The 22,339-nt window shown below is 50.2% G+C and overlaps 2 protein-coding genes and 1 non-coding gene across 3 annotated transcripts in view; 2 read left to right on the forward strand and 1 right to left on the reverse strand.

Annotated features, from left to right (window-relative positions):
• Atp6v0a2 (ATPase H+ transporting V0 subunit a2) overlaps positions 1–18,423 on the forward strand; it is a 28,803-nt gene extending 10,380 nt beyond the window's left edge. The window contains exons 6-20 of the mRNA XM_055605762.1: positions 764–890; positions 2,441–2,523; positions 3,514–3,607; positions 4,245–4,457; positions 6,415–6,565; positions 6,969–7,105; positions 7,514–7,701; positions 7,799–7,889; positions 9,043–9,161; positions 11,215–11,425; positions 12,417–12,536; positions 13,091–13,210; positions 13,784–13,901; positions 14,741–14,912; positions 15,698–18,423. Coding sequence (XP_055461737.1) covers positions 764–890; positions 2,441–2,523; positions 3,514–3,607; positions 4,245–4,457; positions 6,415–6,565; positions 6,969–7,105; positions 7,514–7,701; positions 7,799–7,889; positions 9,043–9,161; positions 11,215–11,425; positions 12,417–12,536; positions 13,091–13,210; positions 13,784–13,901; positions 14,741–14,912; positions 15,698–15,803 — 2,050 coding nt within the window. The 3' untranslated portion in view covers positions 15,804–18,423. The remainder of the gene's footprint in view (positions 1–763; positions 891–2,440; positions 2,524–3,513; positions 3,608–4,244; positions 4,458–6,414; positions 6,566–6,968; positions 7,106–7,513; positions 7,702–7,798; positions 7,890–9,042; positions 9,162–11,214; positions 11,426–12,416; positions 12,537–13,090; positions 13,211–13,783; positions 13,902–14,740; positions 14,913–15,697) is intronic.
• LOC129676174 (U6 spliceosomal RNA) lies at positions 12,653–12,757 on the reverse strand. Its single transcript, XR_008720035.1, has one exon. It is a non-coding gene; the product is annotated as a U6 spliceosomal RNA (small nuclear RNA).
• Positions 18,424–19,118: 695 nt separating the features above from the next.
• The window catches only part of Dnah10 (dynein axonemal heavy chain 10), a 116,330-nt gene continuing 113,109 nt past the window's right edge, over positions 19,119–22,339 (forward strand). Inside the window, exons 1-2 of the mRNA XM_055606020.1 lie at positions 19,119–19,332; positions 21,031–21,093. Coding sequence (XP_055461995.1) covers positions 19,119–19,332; positions 21,031–21,093 — 277 coding nt within the window. The remainder of the gene's footprint in view (positions 19,333–21,030; positions 21,094–22,339) is intronic.

Consider the following 22,339-nt stretch of genomic DNA (forward strand, 5'->3'; position numbering starts at 1 on the left):
GTAAGGCCAGGCATGGCTCAGGCATCCTTACTCAATAAGAATCATTGAGAATCTTGCCAGCCCTCTTTCCTTTTTGTGCTTTTGGAGATTGACCCTAGAGCCTGGCACATTCTAGGCTAGTGCTCCATCACTGAATCATTTTTCCAGCTAAAAAACTTGTCTCACATTCCTGAGTTCCTTATCTGGGACCCAGTGAAGATTGATATATATTCCTTTAGAGAGACTTGTCATGGTCACAATTATCTGGGAACGCTGTCATCCCAGGGTCATTTTTATTTCTTGGAACAGGGTTTTTGTTGGTGCTTTAATTTTTTTTTTAATCTGTTTTAATTCTTGGGAAGTAATACAGACTTATACCAAAATCCTGGCTGAATTCTACGCTGTGGCTGTGTGTTCTCAGGACAGACTTCTCACTTTCCTGATTGTCACTCATTTAAGGAGCAGCCCTTTGGGCAGGAGCCATGGCCATGGCCCTAGCTCCTCACCTTGCTGGCACCTGGTGCTTGTCATCTCCCACTTTGGCATTTTCAGGGTCTTCACACCCTGAATCAGTGTAAAGCGCAGAGCAGCTGGTTATCTGGTTTGGCCTTGGAATCCCCAGGCTTTCCCCTCACTCAGCTGGCCATGGGAAAGGCAGCTTCAGTCCTGGTCTGTCACACAAGCATCTTGCCGCTTGATGGCTCTCATTCACACCAGCCTGCTGGCTTGCAAGAGGCGGAGGTCTTCTCAGTCCTCTAATGCCGAGGTCTTCACTGTCTCACAGATTCGTATCTGGCCTGATTCAGCAAGGCAAAGTCGAAGCATTTGAAAGAATGCTGTGGCGGGCCTGCAAAGGGTACACCATCGTGACCTATGCAGAGCTGGACGAGTGCCTGGAAGATCCCGAGACGGTGAGTGCCAGTCCCAGGCAGAAGCTGGAGAATGGCTTTTGCAGAGCCCTGGCTTGGCCTGTGTGCACACCAGCCTCTTGCCTGTATATGCATGCCATCTTGTGAATACCCAGTGATGCTTCTACCTCCTGTCTCACACCGAGCCCTACAATTCTCCAAAGTCTGTGCTTCCAGACCCCATCTCAGGAAGCAGCAGCTCCATCTCTCAGGCTCAGCCTCAGGACACTCCACTTCTCCCCGACTCCAGTCTATCCCCAGACTCAGAGTCTGGAGCAGAAACAAAGGGAGTCTGCCCAGCCCGTCCTGGTTGGGATCTTGGCTGCACTTTTCTAGGTCTTAGTAGCCCTCACCCATGCTCTTGCACCTGCACCTGCCTTGCCCTTGTCTCTTCCCAACATCCAGCTAGCTCTGCCAGGGCTGCTCACTCTTAGAATCTTCCAGAGGCTTCCTGTTTACACAGCAGAAAGCCCAGTTCCCTGTGGTGGGTTGGGCCTTGTCTAGCCCCAGCTGCTCTGTTCTTCTCACACCTTGTCTGTCTGTGTTCAGCTGGCTGCCCCTCCTAGCATGCCTTTTTGTGTGCTCCTCCTTTTGCTCCAGTCTCTCCCCCAGACTGGCTTTCTCCTTCACCCTCATTCCTCTACACTGGACAGTCATCTTTACTGGGACCTTCTTTCCCAGCTGTTTAAGATGGCAACACACTCCCTGCCTCACTGCCCCTCCAGCCTGGCTTTTTCTGTTGTGTTCACTGCCACCTAGCCTGACACCTCCCTTGGCTCACTGCTGTTGGCCTTGGCAGCTCAGCAGTTTCTGACAGACAGGCAGAGTCCTTCAGTCGTGTTCTCAGTGCTAGGGACTGAGCCCAGGCCCTTGTTCTCACGAGGTGAGTCCTGCACACCACAGCTGAGCTTCATAGGAGTCTGTTTTATTGAACATTTGTAATGATGGCTGATTGTCATTATTGGCAGAATTATGCTTTTTTAAACACTCAGCAAATATCAGGGTTCTCTGTCCCTGGGCCACATGGCCTTGCTCCTTGAGAGTCTATGGTCACTTTTCATTAGTGAGCCATGGCTGATCTTAACTGTGTTTCTCTTTTACTCATTTCCATTGTATTGGTGGCTCTTTAACTGCACTCTAACTGGTGGTGAGCGAGCCTCACCCACACAGATTCCTGGAAGGTGCTTCATACTGGATTCTAGATATGTTCCTTGGTGGCCATCTTAAACAGTACCATCACCAACAAAAAGCACATAGATGGAAGTTGTGGTAGTGATGGCGAGGGCACAGGTCACAGTCTAAAAGCTGAATGGAGAGAAGGCAGAACTGGGCCTTGCGTGCTCGCCTGCTCCCTGAGGGGTGTGGCTCTGCAGACGCCTGTGGACTGGCATGTGCTAGCTGGGGGTTGTCTTGGTGAGCGGGCGAATCGCACTCATGGATATGCTGCAGTGAGCCTTCACTGCCCTTGGCACCAAGGTTGGCCTGGAAGCGTGGGAGCTGCCAGGCTTGAGGGTGTGCACAGAACTTGCCATTCCCTGTGTTTGTCCTTGCAGGGTGAAGTCATAAAGTGGTACGTGTTCCTGATTTCCTTCTGGGGAGAGCAGATTGGCCACAAGGTTAAGAAGATTTGTGACTGGTGAGAAAAGAGGCTTTATTCGGTTGATTTCTGTCTGTTTTCTTCAGTACTGGGAAAGGAACTAGGCCCCTCTCAGATGCTAAGCAGGTTTCTACCACTGAGCTACACCAGGCCTCTGACTTTTGTTTATTTAATGTACTTAGGACCTGTTAGGTATGTTAGTTAGTTAGCTAGCTAGCTAGTTAGTTAAATCATCAACTTGATACAGTCTGTAATCACCTAGGAAGATGGTTACAGTCTGTGATCACCTAGTGTCCGGTATTGGATCCCTGCAGCCACCATGTGGGCCCTAGGAACGGAAGCCAGGTCCTCTGTAAGAGCAGCCAGTGCTTTTAATCCTAGGGCCATCTCTCCAGCCCCAGCTTGTCTCCTTGCAGGAGACGTATTTCAGTGTGCCCAGGAAAGCTGCAGCAGCTCCCTGCTGCGGGGAGAGGGTGGGAAGGTGTTCCTGGGTGGCTCCTGCAGAAGGGAAGGGCACAGCTCAGCAGGCCAAGTAGGGCGACCACTATTTTGTGTCCAGGTGTCTGAGGCCAGGGCCCCTGCAGGATGGTTCAGGCCTCAGCCCAGGACTCAGCCTAAACAGTGTCAACCCTGAACCACTAGTGAACTTGAACGGATAGCCCTCCTGCCCTTGCCTCCTGAGTGCCTGGTTACAGGCTGTGCTACCACCATCCAGGCACGTCTTTTAAGGTGTGCTTTCAGCCTGCTTGATGGTTCTTGACCTCAGGACATTGGTGCATTTCAGGAAAGGCAGGATTGGAAACAGGCTTCCTGGAATCAGGGTGGGTTTGGACCTGGGAGTATTTGCAGACCCATGTACTGTAGCCGCCTGCTGAGTTGCATGTAAGGCCTTCCCACAGCGGCCGTGGCTACATTATTTGCGGACTGCCCTGCCTGGTGCCGGAGGTGGTGTGCCTGGCATGAGTAGATTCTGGTGCTGCCATTAGCAGCCTTTCTCGTCTCTCCAGACTGTTGAATTCTGTCCTCTAGTTACCACTGCCATGTCTACCCGTATCCAAACACGGCTGAAGAGCGCAGGGAGATTCAGGAGGGGCTCAATACTCGGATCCAAGACCTCTACACTGTGAGTAAGCCAGGGCCAGGGCCACTTGTGAGGCCATTTGCTTTCTCTGACAACCTGGTGGCTGGTTGTGGATGGTCACCATGCATTCCTGACCTTGTGGCATCTGTTTTATAGCTACAAACGCAGGGAGTGGTAAAGGGACTTAGAAAAGCCCCTGTGTCTCTTTAGTGTGCTGGATTGTCATTTGACCACGGAAGACAAGCTCTAGTTGTGGCCACCCTCCACCTGCCTGTTTAAATATGAGCTTCTCTACTGGCACTGAGGAGTCTTGAGAGCACCGAAGGAAGCAGACTTGCATGGAAGGGCTGGAGTTGGGAGCTGGGGGCTTCCAGGGCTATGGGGCTAGCCAGTGCTTAGGTGTGGGTGAGAGTCAAAGGCTGTTCGGGCCAGTCAGGCCACCCTTCTGTGAGACTACCACTGACAGGATGTCCAAGCTCTTCCTGTGCCCTTGGGCCCTGTTCTTGGACGCCACCTGGTAGGCTGCCTTGCTGAGCTGGTCTGCTCTGACCATTCCTGGCATTACTGCTATGGGAGAAGTTGCCTGGGATGATTCTCCTCAGGAGAGTTCCCCAGAGGAGGTCAGGCTGGTGGACGAGGCGTTCAAGTGTAGCCTCGAAGCCAATGTTTGTTCCCACAGGTGCTGCACAAAACGGAGGATTATCTGCGGCAGGTGCTGTGCAAGGCTGCTGAGTCGGTGTGCAGCCGTGTAATACAGGTGAGGAAGATGAAAGCCATCTACCATATGCTCAACATGTGCAGCTTCGACGTCACCAACAAGTGCCTCATAGCTGAGGTCTGGTGCCCTGAGGTGGACCTGCCAGGCTTGCGCAGAGCTCTGGAGGAAGGCTCGGTAAGGCTCCCTGCCCAGCTAGGACCCTCAGACCCAGACCCCTCAGGGACAAGGTGTGTCACAGGCAGGATATGGAACTTAAGGGCCCAGGACTAGGGAGGCTGAGGCGGGAGGATGGAGAGTTTGAGGCCAGCCTGACACCTTGCCTCAAAAACAAACCAGAAGGGTTTCAGAGTTCTGGGAAGGGGCTTGCCGGACACTGCATTCAGACAGAAACTTTGAAGTAGGTGTCTCTTGGGGCTGGAGAGATGGCTCAGCATGTTAGAACACTGGCTACTCTTCAGAAGACCTGGTTCAATTCCCAGCACTCACATGGTGGCTTCCATCTGTCTGTAACTCCAGTTCTGGCACCCTCATACAGATTGAACAGCAATGCACAGGGGGAAAGAGTGGGTCTCTCAGGCATTGTGTGGGGAGAACATCCTAAACTGTCTCTGGCCTCCTTCCCTCAGGGGCACTGCTTCAGTTCTTCCCCAACTCTGGTACTATGGCCAGGTGGACAGACATAGACCACCTTTCTTTTCTTCTTGCCTTTTTAAATTACCCCTCCTCTTTTTTGAATTTCTAAAGAACTATGTGTTTGGCCTGCAGTTCCTCTGGGATGGGCAGAGGATGGCAGATGGTGAGACAGCTGCTTGGCATTGGCTCCCTCTAAATAGCAGATTGCATGTTGTTCTTTCTACTGAGTAAAACATGTCTGCTTTTATGACCAGATCCTCCTGCAGGTACACACCTTGGTTCACTAGCTGGTCCTCAGTTGGCCAGGGGCTTTCTGGTTATAAACAGCACTGCACAGAACAGCCCATGACCTTTGATCCTGAGCATGTGCAGGCCTTCTACTAGGATTTCCCAGCTCCGGCTCTTGCTGAGTGAGGCTGGGCTTCCTCCTGGTTGCTGACGGCGCCTGGCTCACATGTACAAACACACACCGTTGGTCCTTTTCCTGGTATTGGTCTTTCTCTTCTCTGTTTTTCCTTGTAGATAGTATACATTTCTGGGCAAATATAAACTGTGCACTGAAATTGAAAAGATTCTGCCACAGTGATAACATTTTTTTTTCTTACCTAGTCTCTTTTTTGTACATTCGGCAATATTGTAGTTTTGTCCAACTTCCTCTTTGCTGACTACTTAAAATTTTATTGTGTATGGTGTGTGTATATAGGTATAGTGCCTGTGGAGGCCAGAGGACAGAGTGCAGAGGTTGGTTCTCTCCCTCTGCCATGTGGGTCCTGGGGATTGAACTCAGGTCATCAGATTTGTAGGCAAGCACCTTTCCTCACTGAGCCCTCTCACCAGCCTTCTCTCTCTCTCTTTTGTTTTTCAAGATAGGGTTTCTCTGTGTAGCCTTGGCTATCCAAGACTTGCTTTCTAGACTGGCCTGGCCTTGAACTCAGAGATCTGCCTGCCTTTGCCTCCCCTGTGCCCCTCCCCGCCCCCAGTGCTGGGATTATAGGCGTGTGCCACCATGCCCGGCTTCACCAGCCTTCTCTTGACCACTTTTAAGGGATAAAGTCCTAAATCTCAGGGTCCCCTACATCTCTGTTGTCTCTCTCTCTCTCTCTCTCTGTCTCTCTGTGTATCTCTCTCTCTTTCTGTTTGAGATATGGTCCTGCTCTGCTGCTGTGCTGGCCTTACATTCAAGGTCCTTCTGCCAAAACCTCCCAAATGCTGATATGGCAGGCCTGGCTCACATAACAGTTTTCCATTGTCCTGGGCCCAATTCTTCCTCCATCCTCCTCATTCCAGCTTTTCATTCCTACCTCCCAGCTCCATCCCGTTCTCCTTCCCAGGGGCCCAGCTCCAGGCTCTGTCCTCATGCCGCTGTGCTCTGCTTGGATGTCTAGAGTGGTGACTCCCTTTTGTGAGCGTGCATACTGGCCAGCCTCGTTCACCATGTGTTGGTCTGTATCTGTTCTCATGGACAGACATATTTTCCTCTTTCTTTTCTGTGTGGAAGAGAGAGAGCGGAGCTACAATCCCCTCGTTCATGAACACAATCCCTACAAAAGAAACGCCGCCCACTCTGATCCGCACCAACAAATTCACCGAGGGCTTCCAGAACATCGTGGATACCTATGGTGTTGGCAGCTACAGAGAAGTGAACCCAGGTAGGGCATTGCACAAGGCTGGGCTTGCATGTACTTCAGCTCAGCTTTGGCTTTTGTTGGGTTTCTGAGACAAGATCTCACCTTGTAGCTCTGACTAGCTAGAAACAATCACAGTGTAGCTTAGGCTGGCCCTGAACTCTTGGCGATCTTCTTGTCTCTGCTTCCTGCGTGCTGGGATTATAGGCACATGCCACCTTGTCCAGCCCTGTTAATGCTTTTTGATAGGGGAGTATAGTAGATGTTTGTCAATCGAGCTCCCTGATGTCAGCTTAGTAGAGCATTTACATGACCTTACAGTCCTGAGGGCTGTGGGAAAGCATGCATGTGTTCCTGTGTGTGTGTATACATGTGTACATGCTAACCTAGGCCATGCTGAGAACTTGCTAACCCTCTGTGTCCGCAGCTCTCTTCACCATCATCACCTTCCCGTTCCTGTTCGGTGTGATGTTTGGTGACTTCGGGCACGGCTGTGTCATGTTCCTGTTTGCCCTCTTGCTGGTGTTGAACGAGAATCACCCAAGACTAAGCCAGTCGCAGGAGGTAACGCATGCCTGCCGGCCTGTGCACAGTGGAAACATGACAGGCCTGGCATCGTTGGACCAGAAGACAGCTGGCTTTTGTTTACTGTGTTTTTGGTGGGGAGTAATTGTGATGGTCTCAAGTAGTCCCAGCCGGCCTCAAACTTGTTACCTATCAAAGGCTGACCGTGAACTTGTGATCCCCCTGCCTCCACTTCCTGAGTGATGGGATTATAGATGTTCTGCCCAGGCCTGGCTCAAGAGCTTGGGTTGTATAAGCTTGCTCTATAAGAGGAGTGTGCCTGTCACTCATGGGTAAGACACCTGATGTGCGATTTTCTGGGAGCCACAGAGGAGTAGCTGGAATGAGTCTTGTGAGTGTCCCTGAGCCCACAGTCAGTGAGTGAGTCTCTGGCACGTGTCTTCCCAGATCCTCAGGATGTTCTTTAATGGCCGATACATCCTGCTGCTGATGGGGCTGTTCTCCGTGTACACCGGCCTCATCTACAATGACTGCTTCTCCAAGTCTGTGAACATCTTCGGCTCTGGGTGGAACGTGTCTGCCATGTACAGCTCCAGCTGCTCTCCAGAGGAGCAGAAGAAGATGGTGCTTTGGAAGTAAGTGGCCTGTGAGCTAGGATGCCGAACGTGGGGCTCCACCTTCCCCAAGCCCCGCCCTCCCCACGTGGCCACCTTGCTCTGCCCTGTCTTTCAGTGACAGCACCGTCAGGCACAGCAGGACTTTGCAGCTGGACCCAAACATCCCCGGAGTTTTCCATGGCCCCTACCCTTTCGGCATTGACCCCGTGAGTGCTGCTTTGCCTGGGTCTGTGGGTAAGGGGAGGTACTGGCATGCTGCTGCCCCTCTCTTAAGTGTAGTCAGTGAGGCAGGCAGCTTGCCACCTGGGGAGGTGGGTCAGTGCAGAGCCATGGGGCTGTGCTCAGATCTCCTGGTCATCTCCTCTGGGAGAAGTGACCCTTCGTGGGCTCCATGCAGGCTCTGGAACGGCTTCATTGTTTGTATATTGTCTTTGGTTTAGAGAAGGCCCCAGGCTGCCAGGCTCCTCCTATCCCGTGTTCAGCAGGCAGATCCCTGTGGGCCAAGCTTTTGGACAAGTGCCTTGAAGGCTTTCTGGGGAGCTGTCCTGAAAGTGGAGCTCGGCACTGCTGAGCTGGCTGGAAGGTGTGGGTGAGGCTGCTCGGGGCTCTCAGATCCGCACTCTCAAGTGTCCTCAGTCCTGTCCAGGGGTATATAGGTGCTAGTTTCTTAAACTCTACTTTATGTAGGGGTTCCTTAAAGCCTCTGCCTCCCTTCTCCACCCCCATCCCTTCTCTCCCAGGTAGGAGAGAAAGGTTAGTGGGGAGAGTGGATGTAGACCTCTTTACTTCTGGCTGGGTAGGGCCATTGGGTTCTTTTTGGGACAATACCAATCTCAGTTGTCAGGATATCTATCAGTCCAGGTGACCAGCCATACAGCAAATGCAGCAGGCAGTCCTCCCTCCCATCTCCTCCAAGCCACTGGACCTTCTCTTTCTGGGCTCAAAGTCATTAAAGACCACACCCCTGCATAAGGCAAATTTCAGCTGTGGATAAACTAAAATCCCACATTTGGGATTAAAACAAAAACATTTTTACATAACAGAGCTGAGTTTTTAAACCCAAACTTCCATCACAGGGCTGTCATGTGATACTTACATTAAGTCTGTAGTCTGAACCTGATCCAAAGGTGACTAGCTTTCCCAGCATGCTAAGCTGCCTCACTCTGCAGCCAGGCCTTGCTGTGCTGGCTCATCAGAGGCAAGCTCCCTGCTCTTGACACCCAGGCCCAGGCCTGGGGAAGTCAGGAAAGCATCAAGAAACAGGCGGTCCTTCCTCTGTAAATGAGAGCAGCCCATCCCTCAGAGCTCTCCAGCGCTGCCAATGGCACTTAAATTGCTTCTGTTTGGTTTGCTCCTTAGATTTGGAACATGGCCACAAATCGCCTCACTTTCCTCAATTCCTTCAAGATGAAAATGTCTGTGATTTTAGGAATTATTCACATGACTTTTGGTGTCATTCTGGGAATATTTAACCACTTGTAAGTCCATGTTTTAATTTGTTTTTCATCTTTCATGTTTTTGGCTGCCCTCCACTTAGGGTGGTCCCTACTCCACTCACCAAGAGTTGGGATTACAGGCGTGAGCCAGTGTGTCTGCCTTAGAAGTTCTGAAATCTGTACTTGTAAACCAATTTTGTCACTCTTGGGTCTTGTTTTATACTTATTTACTCACATATTTCTATATTTGGTGAGGGGGCAGATGGTGCATATCACAGGACGTGTGTGGAGGTCAGGGGCCAACTTTTGAGGCTGGTTCTCTCCTTCTACCATGTGTGGATCCTGGGGACTGAACTCAGGCTATCAGGCTTGGCAGCAAATGCTCTTACACTGAGCTGTCTCTCCACACCCCACCCCAATGTATATATGTATGGCACGTGTGTGTGCAGGCACACTCATGTGACCATGTGATTGTCAGAGGACAGTTTGTGGGAGAGTTTTCCCATTTTCTACCATGTGGCTTCTGGGGAATGAACTCAGGTTGTCAGGCATGGTGGCAATTGTCTTTATCTGCTGAGCCATCTCGCTAGCCCTTTATGTTTTATTTTATTTATTGTGGATGTTTGAACTGCATGTATGTCTGGGCACAGCGTGAGTGTCTGGTGTCTGTGGAGACCAAAGAGGGCATATAGACCCTGAAACTACAGTTACAGATGGTTGTGAACCACCATGTGGGTGCTGGGAATTAAATCTGGGTTCTCGTGAAGAATGGCCAGTGCTCCCAACCACTGAGCCACCTCTCCGGCCCCTGAGTCTTATTTCTTGATGCTGGACTATTGGCTGGACCAAGGGCAGTTGAGCTGATTGATGGTGCATGGCAGGATGGGACTCTTTAGATTATTTGGCTTGGGAACTTGGGGGTCAGTGATGTCCATTCAGTGCATGCTGTGTGCTTGATGCTGCTCTGGGCACAGCACTTCCGCAGAGAGTGGAGCGAGGCCTCTGCCCTCCTGGACTTCCCATCCCAGTGTGACATGAATGCAGGGTTATTGCCAGAAGGGAATTTTGTCATGTTTTTGGTTGTCACTCTAAAGTTGAAAGCTATCTTTTTTGTTTTATGCAAGAGCTAGCACCTTGATAGATTTCCTCTCTATATTGACTGTCACTTTTCATGAAGGATGATTTGCATCATGTAACTTGGTTGACAGAGCTGGGACATGGAAAAAATTGTTCACTGAGTTGTGGTGGCAATATGTCTTTAATCCTAGCAATTGGGAGGCAGAGGCAGGTGGATATCTGAGTTTGAGGCCAGCCTGGTCTACAGAATGAGTTCAGGACAGCCAGGGATACACAGAGAAACCCTGTCTTGGGGGGGGGGGGGGGAGGAAGGAAGGAAGGAAGGAAGGAAGGAAGGAAGGAAGGAAGGAAGGAAAGTGGTGAGTGCTCTGAGCTGCAGAGAGGGCTAGGCAGTGTGTGTCTGCTCTTCTAGAGGACTGCCCTGAGTTCTGGTCTCAGTGTGCTGGCGGGTAGCTCACACTTGCCTGCAACTGCAGCTCCAGGGAGATTTGATGCCTCTGGCCCTGGTACCATGTGGGCACACACATACTTACACATAATTAAAAATAACTTTAAAAATTGGGGACTAGTGAGCCAGCTCAATGGTTAAGAGCACTTGTTGCTCCTCCAGAGGACCTGGGTTTGGTCCTGAGTGCCCACATGGTAGCCCACAACTGGCTACGGCTCCAGTTCCCAAGAAGCGTATACCCTCTTCTGGCCTCTGTGGGCAGCAGGCATGTACATGGTCCGTAGCCATATAACCAAGCAAAACCACCATACACATAAAAGTAAATAAATTTTTAAAAATTATTTCATTTAAAAAGTTTGGTTTAATATTTTAAAAAACTGCTACTTTTGAAGCCAGACCCAGAAGTAACCTGTGTTTATATGTGTGTCAGGAGTTCTCCCTCTTGTCTGTCTCTTTCCTTTGTGGATGGATCTGCAGCTCTGGCTCTGCAGACACACGTGTGGAACCCCGAATTGGCCCGTGCACTGTAGCAACACAGCCTTCCAGCTGCCTCACTCGCTCCTCTTACAGGCACTTCAGGAAGAAGTTCAACATCTACCTGGTCTCGGTCCCTGAGATCCTGTTCATGCTCTGCATCTTTGGGTACCTGATCTTCATGATCATCTACAAGTGGCTGGCGTACTCGGCAAAGACCTCTCAAGAGGCCCCCAGCATCCTGATCGAGTTCATTAACATGTTCCTGTTCCCATCCAGTGAGACTCACAGCTTCTACCCAGGGCAGGTGAGTGCTTCTCCGCATTGGCATTCTCCAAGAAGCGTGTGACAGGAAGCAATAAGCCAAACCCAGCAATAAGAAAAGTATTCTACTTGCGTTTCTCTGTTTCCTTTTGGCAGTGTTCTCAGAGTATTATTATCTGGAGTTAGATTCCATGTAGGTTTGGGTTTGTTTTTTTGTTTTGTTTCGTTTTGTTTTTTCCAGACAGGGTTTCTCTGTGTTGCTCTGGTTTTTCTGGACTCACTCTGTAGACCAGGCAGGCCTTGAACTCACAGTGATCCGCCTGCCTCTGCCTCCCAAGGGCTGGGATCAAAGGCATGTGCCACCACTGCCCAGCTTAGCTTTATTTATTTATTTATTTAAATAAAGGAACACTTTACAGATTTATGTATAATGGTCTTTCAAAGAGACCATGCTAATCTTTACTGTGTGGTTCTAATATTTTATTATGTGATGCCAAAGCAAGTCCCCGCTTAAAATCTGTATGAGTGTGTTTGGGTACCTGTATCTGCAGGCCAGAGGTCAACTTTGAATGTCATTCCTCATGTGCTATCCACCTCTCCTTTGTTGTCGGTGTATGTATATGTGTGTGTGTGATGGTCTCTCCCTGGCCCTGGAATTGCCATAGTGGGCTACCTATTATGCCAGCTAGCGAGCCTTAGGCCTTCTTGCCCCTGCTTCCCTAGCACTGGGTCACAAGCCTGCATAGCCACAGAGGGCTTTGTAAGTGAGGCCTAGCATCTAACTAAGTCCAGCCTGTGTCAGTTCCCCAAGCCTTTATTTAGAATTTCTCTAAAGTTTTTTACAGCTCTAAAATTAATATTTCAATGCTCTTCCCTGAATGTTGAGTCAGGGAAGGGTGGCCCTTGGCCATGGAGATTTGACAATCATGTCTCGTGCCCCTGGCCCAGAGCCGCAGCACCTCCCCTTCCCCGTCTGCTTCACACCCAGTGACTGGTACCTTTCGTCTCCACGAACTTCTCCCTTGCACCAACAGGCACAAGTCCAGAGAGTGTTGCTGGCCCTCACCGTGCTGGCTGTCCCCGTGCTCTTCTTGGGGAAGCCGCTCTTTCTGCTGTGGCTGCACAACGGACGCAGCTGCTTCGGCGTGAGCCGGGTAAAGTGCGCCCCCATGCCCCGAGGTTTGCTTCCTCCAAAGCTGGCGTTATGTAGAGCCTCGATGCTGCTGCTGGCTGCAGCTTGAGCAGCAATACTGCTGTGACATGCATGCACAGGCATTTTCAGACTCTCTTGGGTGTTTATGTATAATTCTTTCGAAGGGACCATGCTAATCTTTTCTGTATGGTTCTAATATCTTATTATGCGATGCCAAAGCAAGTCCCCGCTTAAAATCTGTATGAGTGTGTGTTGGGTCACAGGGCAGTTCTGTGTTTGCGTTTTTTGGAGGACTTGCCATCCTTTTTCTGAGGCAGCTGGAATATTTTACATTCCCAGCAGGACTGCACTAGGTCCCCCTTACCATCCTTGCCAACACTTGTTATTCTCCAATTCTCTCCAGTGCTCCTTGGCAATCTAAAATATATGAGGTGTGCATTTTCTTGGAGACGGTTTTCTTATTCCCAGAGAGCTGCATCATAAGAGAAGCAGTTACTTGGGTTTTGTCCCAACCCTGTGGCATTCCAAGCGCTGACAGTGTTCTATTCTCATTAGAGCGGTTACACACTTGTGAGGAAGGACAGTGAAGAAGAGGTTTCCTTGCTGGGCAGCCAGGACATAGAAGAGGGGAGCAACTGCATGGACGAAGGTTGCCGGGAAGTGACATGCGAGGAGGTGAGCTCTGAGCTGATAGGCCGGGTGAGGGAGGAAGCTTTCCATTGGCTGCTTAATGAGGACTACCTGAATTCCCTATGGTTCTTTGGTCATCACTGTATAATAGAGTTTTAATTCAGGCCAAGCAGTCAAATCACAAGTTGGTAGAGCAGAGGAGTCGGAGTGCGGAAGAACCAGGGTCCTGCAGTCTGTGCTCACAGAGACACCTCCTACACTTGTCCTCAGCCTCAGCATTAGTTCCCCAGAGTGCCTGTGTCTGGAAAATGCCCATTTGGATGCTGGGTAGTGTCTGAGGCTAGCTCAGATGTCATCTCAGTCACTAACCATGTGCCCCTCATGGCAATCACAGTTCTAGGCTGATGTTTGTGTTACAGAGGAAACTGGAGCTTGAGCAGAGTTGGGGAGATAGGTTGGTGAACCCCATAATCCCACCGAGCGCTGGACTCGTAGCTTGCACCTGCTGTTTTTAGCTCCCAGCACGCTCTGCTCTGCTCTGCTCTGTCCCAGAGGCCAGCCAGGGACTCCCAGTGGAGCAGTTTGTGATACGGTGTCTAATGTTCTGTTGACCCTCAGTTTAACTTTGGGGAGATCCTGATGACGCAGGCCATCCATTCCATCGAGTACTGCCTGGGCTGCATCTCCAACACTGCGTCCTACCTGCGGCTCTGGGCCCTCAGCCTGGCACATTCACGTATGTTGCTTAGCCCCATGGAGTGTGTAAGCTCCTCAGGTGGTTGGTGATGGACAAGAGCTGTTCGTTGTCGGTCACACAGGTTGCAGTCCTGGTCTAGGCACAGAGGGGCTCTGGGAACTGAGGGCCCAATGACCTCTGGCATGATGCTCTCCTCTATATCATGTTCCTGAATGCGTCTTAGCCATTGTTTTACTCACTGAATGGAATATGTATTTCCAGCAAGTATGGCAGCTGCTATGCTGTAGTTCAGGCTCCTGCCAGTCCTCATGTGCAAGGTTCTGCTAATACACAACTGAGTTAGATAGCCCTGATCTCCCATCACCGCCTGTCCTCCACAGGGCCTTAGCTGTGGCCTCTGTGTGACACCCTCCTGCATGGGGTGTGTTTAGTCCTTGGGCTCCCTGTGCATTATAATGAGAAGCCATGTCACTTCTCCAGCCTGGAGGTCACTGGCTGCTGACTGACTCACTTCACACAGCAGAACACTCAGTTGTATTGCCTTGCTATTCTGTGGCAAAGCCCTGCCACACCTGACAGAGATCGGTAATCACAAGAGGGCACTGACCAATAGAGGACAGAGAGCCAGGCCTTTGTGTCCACAGACCTAGACTTCCAACAGGTCACTTTCAAGGATCAGACAGGATGCTTGATCCTGGCCTGGGCCCTGAGTTAGACAACAAGAGGGCATGGCAGAGCCTTGTAGGATTTCTACAAGGATTTTCTACAGAGGAAGGCCTGAAGGTTTCTGGGCCTCTGATGAGGAGGCATAGACTGTCATTCTCGCTGTCATTTGGGTGGTGAGAGGGCTTATGTTTTCCAAATGGCTTCCTCTGCAGAGCTCTCTGATGTGCTGTGGTCCATGCTGTTACGTGTGGGCCTGCGTGTGGACAGCACCTATGGAGTCTTGCTGCTGCTGCCTGTCACAGCGTTCTTTGCAGTTTTGACCATTTTTATTCTTCTGATCATGGAAGGGCTTTCTGCATTTCTCCACGCCATACGCCTTCACTGGTGAGTGTGGCAGTGTCCTCAAAACAGTATTTTAAAAATAAAAACGAGGGGCTTAGTGGTTAAGAGTATGTGCTGTGCTTGTAGGACCCAAGTTCAGTTCCCAGCACCCACAGCAGGAGCCTTACAACCTCCTGTAACTCCAGCTTTAGGGGATCCAGTCCGTCACTTGCACTCATGTACATATATACAAGACACATGCTTTAATCTTATTTATTACGTATACAGTGCTCTGACTGCCTGGACACCTGTACTCCAGAAGAGGGTGCCAGATCTCACACTAGATGGCTGTGAGCCACCATGTGGTTGCTGGGAATTGAACTCAGGACCTTTGGAAGAGTAGCCAGTGCTCTTAACCCCTGAGCCACCTCTCCAGCCCAATAAATCTTCTTAAAAAGGGTGCAGGAGCTGGCAAGATGTCTCAGTTGGTAATGCCCTAGGACCCACATGGTTGAGTGAGAGAACTGATGTCCAGTGATTGTCATCTCACATTCACATGTACACTGTAGCTTGCACATCCTCCCATACACATGTACACATGCAAATCACTGTGTGTGCTAGACTTCCTGACACACACAGGGACTGCAGGACATTGCTGAAGTGACACACTGGCAAGACAGGATGGATGTGGACTGGGGAGAGAGTGATCAGGTGAATGTGTTTATGCAGAGAATGCAAAGAGCATGGAAAGGTCTAAGTACGGGAACAGCCCTGCACTCACAGTGCCAGGGTGCAGTCTGTGGTGGGAGGTATTAGTGTTCTAATACATGTTATTTTTCCTTTCCTAGGGTAGAGTTTCAGAACAAATTCTACGTTGGTGCAGGCACCAAATTTGTTCCTTTTTCCTTCAGTCGGCTCTCCTCCAAGTGCAGCAATGATGACAGCATAGCATGACACTGCTGTAGCCAACCCGCTCTCAGATTCATGGAGAACGATCATGTTACAGAATTCACTCGTTAGATTTACGACAGGAAAATTCCACCCTCCTTGATTGCCTTACGATCCAAATGATTCTGTAAGATACGTCTCTCCCTCATGTTGAAGATTTTGTAAAACTCACCACTTCAGACACAGAAATTTCGTTGGTTTTTATTATGAGCAAATATAGGAAAACGCCAACATTGCTTTGAAGGTATTTTTTAAAGTGTAAGATTGGAGGAGAAAAGCCAGATGAACAGCCAGCTAAAAATGGTCTTAGATGCTTGATTCCTTTTCAACTTTAAAAAAAAAATGAAGTGATTTTGTCTCAAGAAGGGGTCAGATAATATTTTCCAACAGCTCCAGTTAAGCATAGTTTTTCAGACATTACTGCTGGGTCATCATCAGGTCCCCTGTCTGCTCAAGAATGTGTGTTTTTTTCTCGCTGGACACTCTCAAAATCACCAGGAGGGGCAGCGTGCCAGGCCAATCTTGTTTCAATAGTTGGAGGAAATGGGACAAAATAACACACCAGATGGCTCTCCCACTTGTAAATTTTTAGAAGATTCTTGTCCTCTTACCCTTATGTCAGACCAGTCATGACAGTTGTACATTCTGAAAGATGACTTCCTGAGCCTTAAAACCCAGTGCGCTTACAGGGGAAGACAGGTAAAAAGTAGAGTGTGTATTTTTATAGCAAAGAACAGATGAAGATATTTTACCACAGAGGGTTTGCTTCTACTTGGGAACAGTATAATTTTTTACTTTAGCACTAATTCTAAATAAAGGTCTGATGGCCACACAGTTTAATTTCCAAAAGCTGTTCAGGTCAGTTGAAAACTAACTCTCACTAATCTGTGAATTTATGATCTCGTCTATAAAAACTGTCTCTTTTTGTGCTGCTCAGCTTTGCACAGAGTTGGCTTAGTCCCACTGAACACTTGGATAGTCTTTTAAATTATGTTCATCCTCACGATTTACAGTAAGTGTTTGTAGATAAGTATGTCAGGAAGAAACCTGAGGCTGAAGTGTGGCTTGGTTTTTAGATCCCCAGAACCACCTTGCCCAGGTGTAGAGGCAAGGAGGATCAGGAAGCTCGGGGATACCTTTGGCTCTGTGTTGAGGCCAACCTGGGCTACATGACGCCCTAAAGAGAGAAGGGAATCTAACATATTTCTGCTCTCTTGAAATTCTGACACCTCCCGATGGCCCCTCCAGCTGTGAGTGGTAGAGAGTAGGGCTCTTTCATTAAAAGCCAAGCCCCTGGCAGCCGGATCTAGTGGCCTCTCCAGTACGGGAGCTGCCTGCTGAGAGGCCTGGGCTGCCTGGGCTACAGCTGGACTGGAAATCAGACCTCGCCAAGCTGCCGTGGAGTCTGCACTGATGGGCAGTGAAGCTCCAGCCTTTGTGCCACGTGCCAGCTTCCTGGCATTAACCTGCTGGTGGCTGGATAAGGAGGGGCTTCCCAGTGTTAGACCTGCTCTTATCTGCATAGGATGCCACCTCCATGTTTTTACTTGGGATTCTCTGTGGCTCCAGGTTCTTTGGTCATTACAGAGATAACTGATTCCAGGGACAAGGACCAAACAAGAGATGGAATTTTTTGTCATGTTTACAGTCCCTGTTGGCAGTTGTGATGGGGCCACTTTTTCATTGGAACTGGCACCTCGTAGTAGGGCACAGAATGCACAGCGAGTGACTTCTCACTTGCAGTCTATCACAGTTACATAGAATGTGGTTGCACAGACATAAATCACTCCTTTGTGAACCTTCTGGAAATATAATAGCATCCACACAGAGGGAAGCAAGCAGCTTCCCGGTGGGGTCACATGTTCATCTTCCTAGAACAATGCCAACAGAGCCACGTGTTCCCCATGTCACATAGACTCATGCTGGCGGAGACGCAGGGCATCTCCAGTGGAGGCATGCAAAAACGGCTCTGAGCGCTTGGACTCTCCCTCCAACATGGGACCTGCGACAGACTCCTCTTAGCCCACCGCCTCCCCTGGCCGCAGTTCTGGAATGGGTCTGTGTGCTTTGAGATATTTAATGCCACTCATGCAGGCCTGGGCCTTGCAATCCTCTTGCCTCAGTCTCTCAGCTGGCACTGCAGGGGTGGTGGCCGTGGCCAGGAGTGGGTATAGTGACCTCCAGGCCCAGTGCTCCCCTGCTGTACTGTAATAAGGCATGGACTCTCCGTTGGTAACGTACAGGCTGGCAAATCAAGCTGTGATTTAGAGTTTGACCCGTTTTGGAAAAGAAAAACACAAAACCAGCTCTCTTGAGGGTTTAAATCTGGGTGTGCTGGCACGCCACACCAGCCAGGCGGGCCTCACGAGCTCTCATGATGCTGTGAGTAGGCAGTTTGGAGTACTGCTCTTCCCGCCGGCAGACCACCACTCCAACACCTCAAGAAATCCTCCAAAAATGCCACTCCGCAGGATGATTTTACAAGACTGGGTTGTGCAGCTGGGACCTGCAGCAGAAACCCCGGGAGCCAGTCAGGACAGCATTGCACTGATGCATGGAAGGACTAACCTGCCTGTCGCTATTGAACTTCCTTTTGCTAGTGACAAATAAATCTATATTTTTGAGATGCCGGTGTCTTGTTTTCTTGTGATCCTGCTCCCTAACCCCCTATGCCAAAAAGAGCCAGTCTCTTCCTAGGACCCAACCCTGTGTTCTCCATTCCCTTCTGGAAACCTAGCAGGTGTTCTTACAGTGCCTGATAGCCAAGGCCAGTCCTGCCTGCCCGTCCTGCTTTGCCTCTGTGGCTGTGATAAAACACCAGCCAAAACCAACTTGGGGGGAGGAAAGGGTTCATTTGGTCCTAGGTTACACTCTGTCATTAAGGGCAGAAGTGTACAGCAGGAACTGTAGCAGGGACCTTGGAGGGACACTGCTGGTTTGCTCCCCTTGGCTTCCTCAGCTCTCAGGCCAGGCCCACCTGCTCAGTGGGCTGGGCCTTCCTACCTCAATCAGCAATCAGGAAAAGTCCCCATAGGCCTGTCTGAAGAAGGCAGTGCCTCAGCTGAGATTGCTTCCTCTCAACTAAGTGTAAGTTTGTGTCAAGTTTACTTCCTGCAGCTAATGGGTTCACTGCTATTCCTGTCTGGCTTCACCTCAGAGCAGTACCCTTGTCACATCTCAGCTTTCCTCTCCCGAATGAGGGCCTAGCCCCAGCGCTGGCGCCGTTGCCCAGGTGCCCGTTGCCAGGGGCGCCGTTGCCGCGGACGCCGCTTGGCTCCCCGCCCCGTCCCTCCAGCGCCCTGAACCGCTCAGGCCTGCGCCATGGACGACCTGCGGGTCTTGTGGATGCGCGACCGCATTTACACCGTCTTCGACCTCAACGACCCCAAGCTGTTTGAGGACATGCTGAACCGTAACGACAGTGAGGCGGAGGACCTCATCCTGCACTTCCTCAACGCCTCCAGCGACGAGGACAACGCCTCGGCGCTCTTCTTCTACTGCGTCCAGGTGCCCGAGGAGGTGGAGGTGGAAATAGGTGAGCAGGCGCTAAGGCCAGCCTCCAGCCAGCACCCTGCTGACCTCGGCCGGCCGCACCGTGTGAGGGAGTGGCGGTGGGGGGTGCCTCTGTTCCCATCTGTCCTCTGTGGGGCGCTCTCAAGCCCTCAGCCCTGCAGCGTTGCTCACCTCCCCGGGGGAGGAGGGCCAGGAGTCCTTGTCCCAAGATCAGAGCCTGCGGGCTCAGGAGAGCTCTGCCTTCCGTGCCTAGCCCCCTACTCTAAAAAGAGGCGGGAGGCCAAAGCGCTGCCCGACTCAATCCTGGCACTCTGGAGACTGAGGCAGCATCGCCCGAACTCCATAGCAAGCAAGTGAGCGAAGAGACGGGCAGCAAGGAGATGGTAGAGAGGGAGAGGAAGGAGGACAAGCGTCATGACACCTGTGCTCTGCTTTGGTTTAGTTTTGTTTGTTTTCATTGTTTGTTGTGAGACAGGGTCTCATAGCCTAGGCTGGCCTGAAATTCACTGTGTGGCCTAAGGTACCCTCAGATTCAGTCCTCCTGCCCCAGCCTCACTGTTATCTAACCTTCCTGTCCTTCATCTTTCTTCACCAGGTGGAACCCTGAGGCTGAACACACTATCCCGGGCCTCTGGGTTAGACCCATTCATTACAACCAAGTACAAGTACAGATTCCAGGATCTGCTAAGGGGATTCTATATACATTTTGTTTACAAACAAAACAAAAATAAAACAGAAACCTTCACCAAGATCCTAACTCCTTGCAATCTCCAGGAACTCTGGCTAGTAGCAGGTGATTGCCTCCTGCTGTGTCCACTTTGACTCAACCACCGGCTGGGTGCCTTCACTCAGAGTGTTTTGCTCTCTTTTCTTTCTTTTATTTAAAATCTATTTATTTATTTATTTATTTATTTATTTATTTATTTATTTATTTATTATGTATACAATGTTCTGTCTGCAGGCTAGAAGAGGGCACCAGATCTCATTATACATAGTTATGAGCCACCATGTGGTTGCTGGGAATTGAACTCAGGACCTCTGGAGGAGTAGCCAGTGCTCCTAACCTCTGAGCCATCTCTCCAGCTCCCCCACCCCCTTTTTTTTAAAGATGTATTTATTATTTATACAGTTTTCTGCTTGCATGTACAACCTGCAGGCCAGAAGAGGGCACCAGATCTCATCATAGGTGGTTGTGAGCCATCACGTGTTGCTGGGATTTGAACTCAGGAATTCTGGAAGAGCAGCCAGTGCTCTTAACCTCAGAGCCGTCTCTCCAGCCCTCGTTTTGTTTTCTGAGACAAACCAGACAAACCAGGCCTTCAGCTTGCTGTTAGTGGCAGCTAGCCTCGACCTCCTGATCTTTCTGCCTCCGCCTCCAGAGTCCAGGGACTACAGAGCTGCACCACCACACGAGGCTCATCGGAACCGTTTCTGAGCTGCGCCCAGAGCTGCCAAACACACTGTGGTGTGGTGTACTAAGTCTCTTCCATTCTCTCTGGTTGCTTGGATTTCTTCCAAGCTGATGGTAACTGCTATGGTGTGTCCTTCACTCTTGTCTGACTTGGCACAAGTCTTCCTTGCTGGCCCCAGAGCCATGCTGTTTGCAGCGACATTTATGAGTGCTCTGTGGGCTGTGTCACTGCCCTTGGGCTCTCCTTAAAGCAAAGGATATGGGAATAAATCCTATTTTGTATTTTCCCCCCCTTATGGTTCCAAAAAGAAATCCCTTTCATCACTGAAGAGGACACTGAGGAGGACGACACTGCAGATAGCATCTGTGCAGGTGGGTGTCTGGAGGGGCTTCACCACTTCTGCACGGGGAGCCTGTGGGGTCGGCAGTGGACGTGTGCACGAGGATCCCAGGGCTACTGTCCCACACGGCCTTACTAGGACAGCAAAAACAAATACCTCCTCTCGCAGGTCCAGAGGCCTAAGGTCCGTGCTCACAGTGTCCCCCAGGGCCATATGGCCCCTGAAAACTCCATGGAGGACCCCACCTTGCCTTGTCAGCTGCTGCTGGTACCCCTTGGCCTGTGGGCACACGAGCCCCATCTCTCCTTTGCTAGTCATCTTGTCTCTTCCCTAAGTGTGTGGACTCTTACATTGTCAGTTCTTTTAGCCAGGCAAAGACTGAGGCACGGTGTGTGTATGTGTGTGTGTGAGAGAGAGGGGGAGGGCGCTATGATGGTTAAATTCAGAACAAAAAAGCAGGTTTCTTTTCTTCTTCCTCCTCCTCTTTTTTCTCCTGCTCTGCTTCCTCCCTCTCCTTTTTTTTTTTTTTTTTTTTTCATTTCCCCAAGACAAAGTTTCTTTGTGTAGCCCTGGCTTTCTGGAACTCAATCTGTAGCCCAGATCCTGGAACTCTGTGTAGCCCAGGGTGGCCTCGAACTCGTAGATTCCCCCTGCCTCTGTAAGCAGTTCTGGGATTAAAGGTGTGCACCATCACCATTCAACCTTTTTTTTTTTTAAAGACAGGGTCTCAGTAGTAAGTTTGAGGCCAGCCTAGGTTACATGAGACTCTATATCTTAAAAAATCAAAACCTGTAGCATAAAACTCAGCATTAACCTTGAACCCCTGGAGGATTTTGTTGGCAAACTTAAAAAAAAAAAACAAAACAAAACAAAAAACAACTATTTACATTTCTTGTGTCCTTTTCTCCCTACTCTACCCCAATCTCTTCCAACATCAGGAGAGAAAGGGTTTGTGGGAGAGGGGCACAGTTCTCTTAGCTGCTTCCTGCTGGCCAGGGTAGCCAGCTTTCTTGGAGGCAGTTCAGTCAGGAGATCTCCATCTTCTTGTTTCACAACAGCAAACAGGAGCAGCGAGCAGCCTTGTTCTTTCTCCTCTCCTCCACTCTCTGGGCTCTGGCATTTATTCTCTCCAGAGTCCTCAGATTCAAACTATCTGCAGCTGGCAAAGAGCTCCTCCCAGAGCCCACACGAGGCAACTAGTCTGCTGCTGTGGACAGTCTGAATCAGTCCCACATCCCACACCTGGGAACAAAACAAAAACATGTTTATATCCAGAA

This window comes from Psammomys obesus, unplaced genomic scaffold, assembly GCF_907164565.1.
Source record: "Psammomys obesus unplaced genomic scaffold, mPsaObe1.curated_primary_1811, whole genome shotgun sequence".
NCBI lineage: Eukaryota > Metazoa > Chordata > Mammalia > Rodentia > Muridae > Psammomys > Psammomys obesus.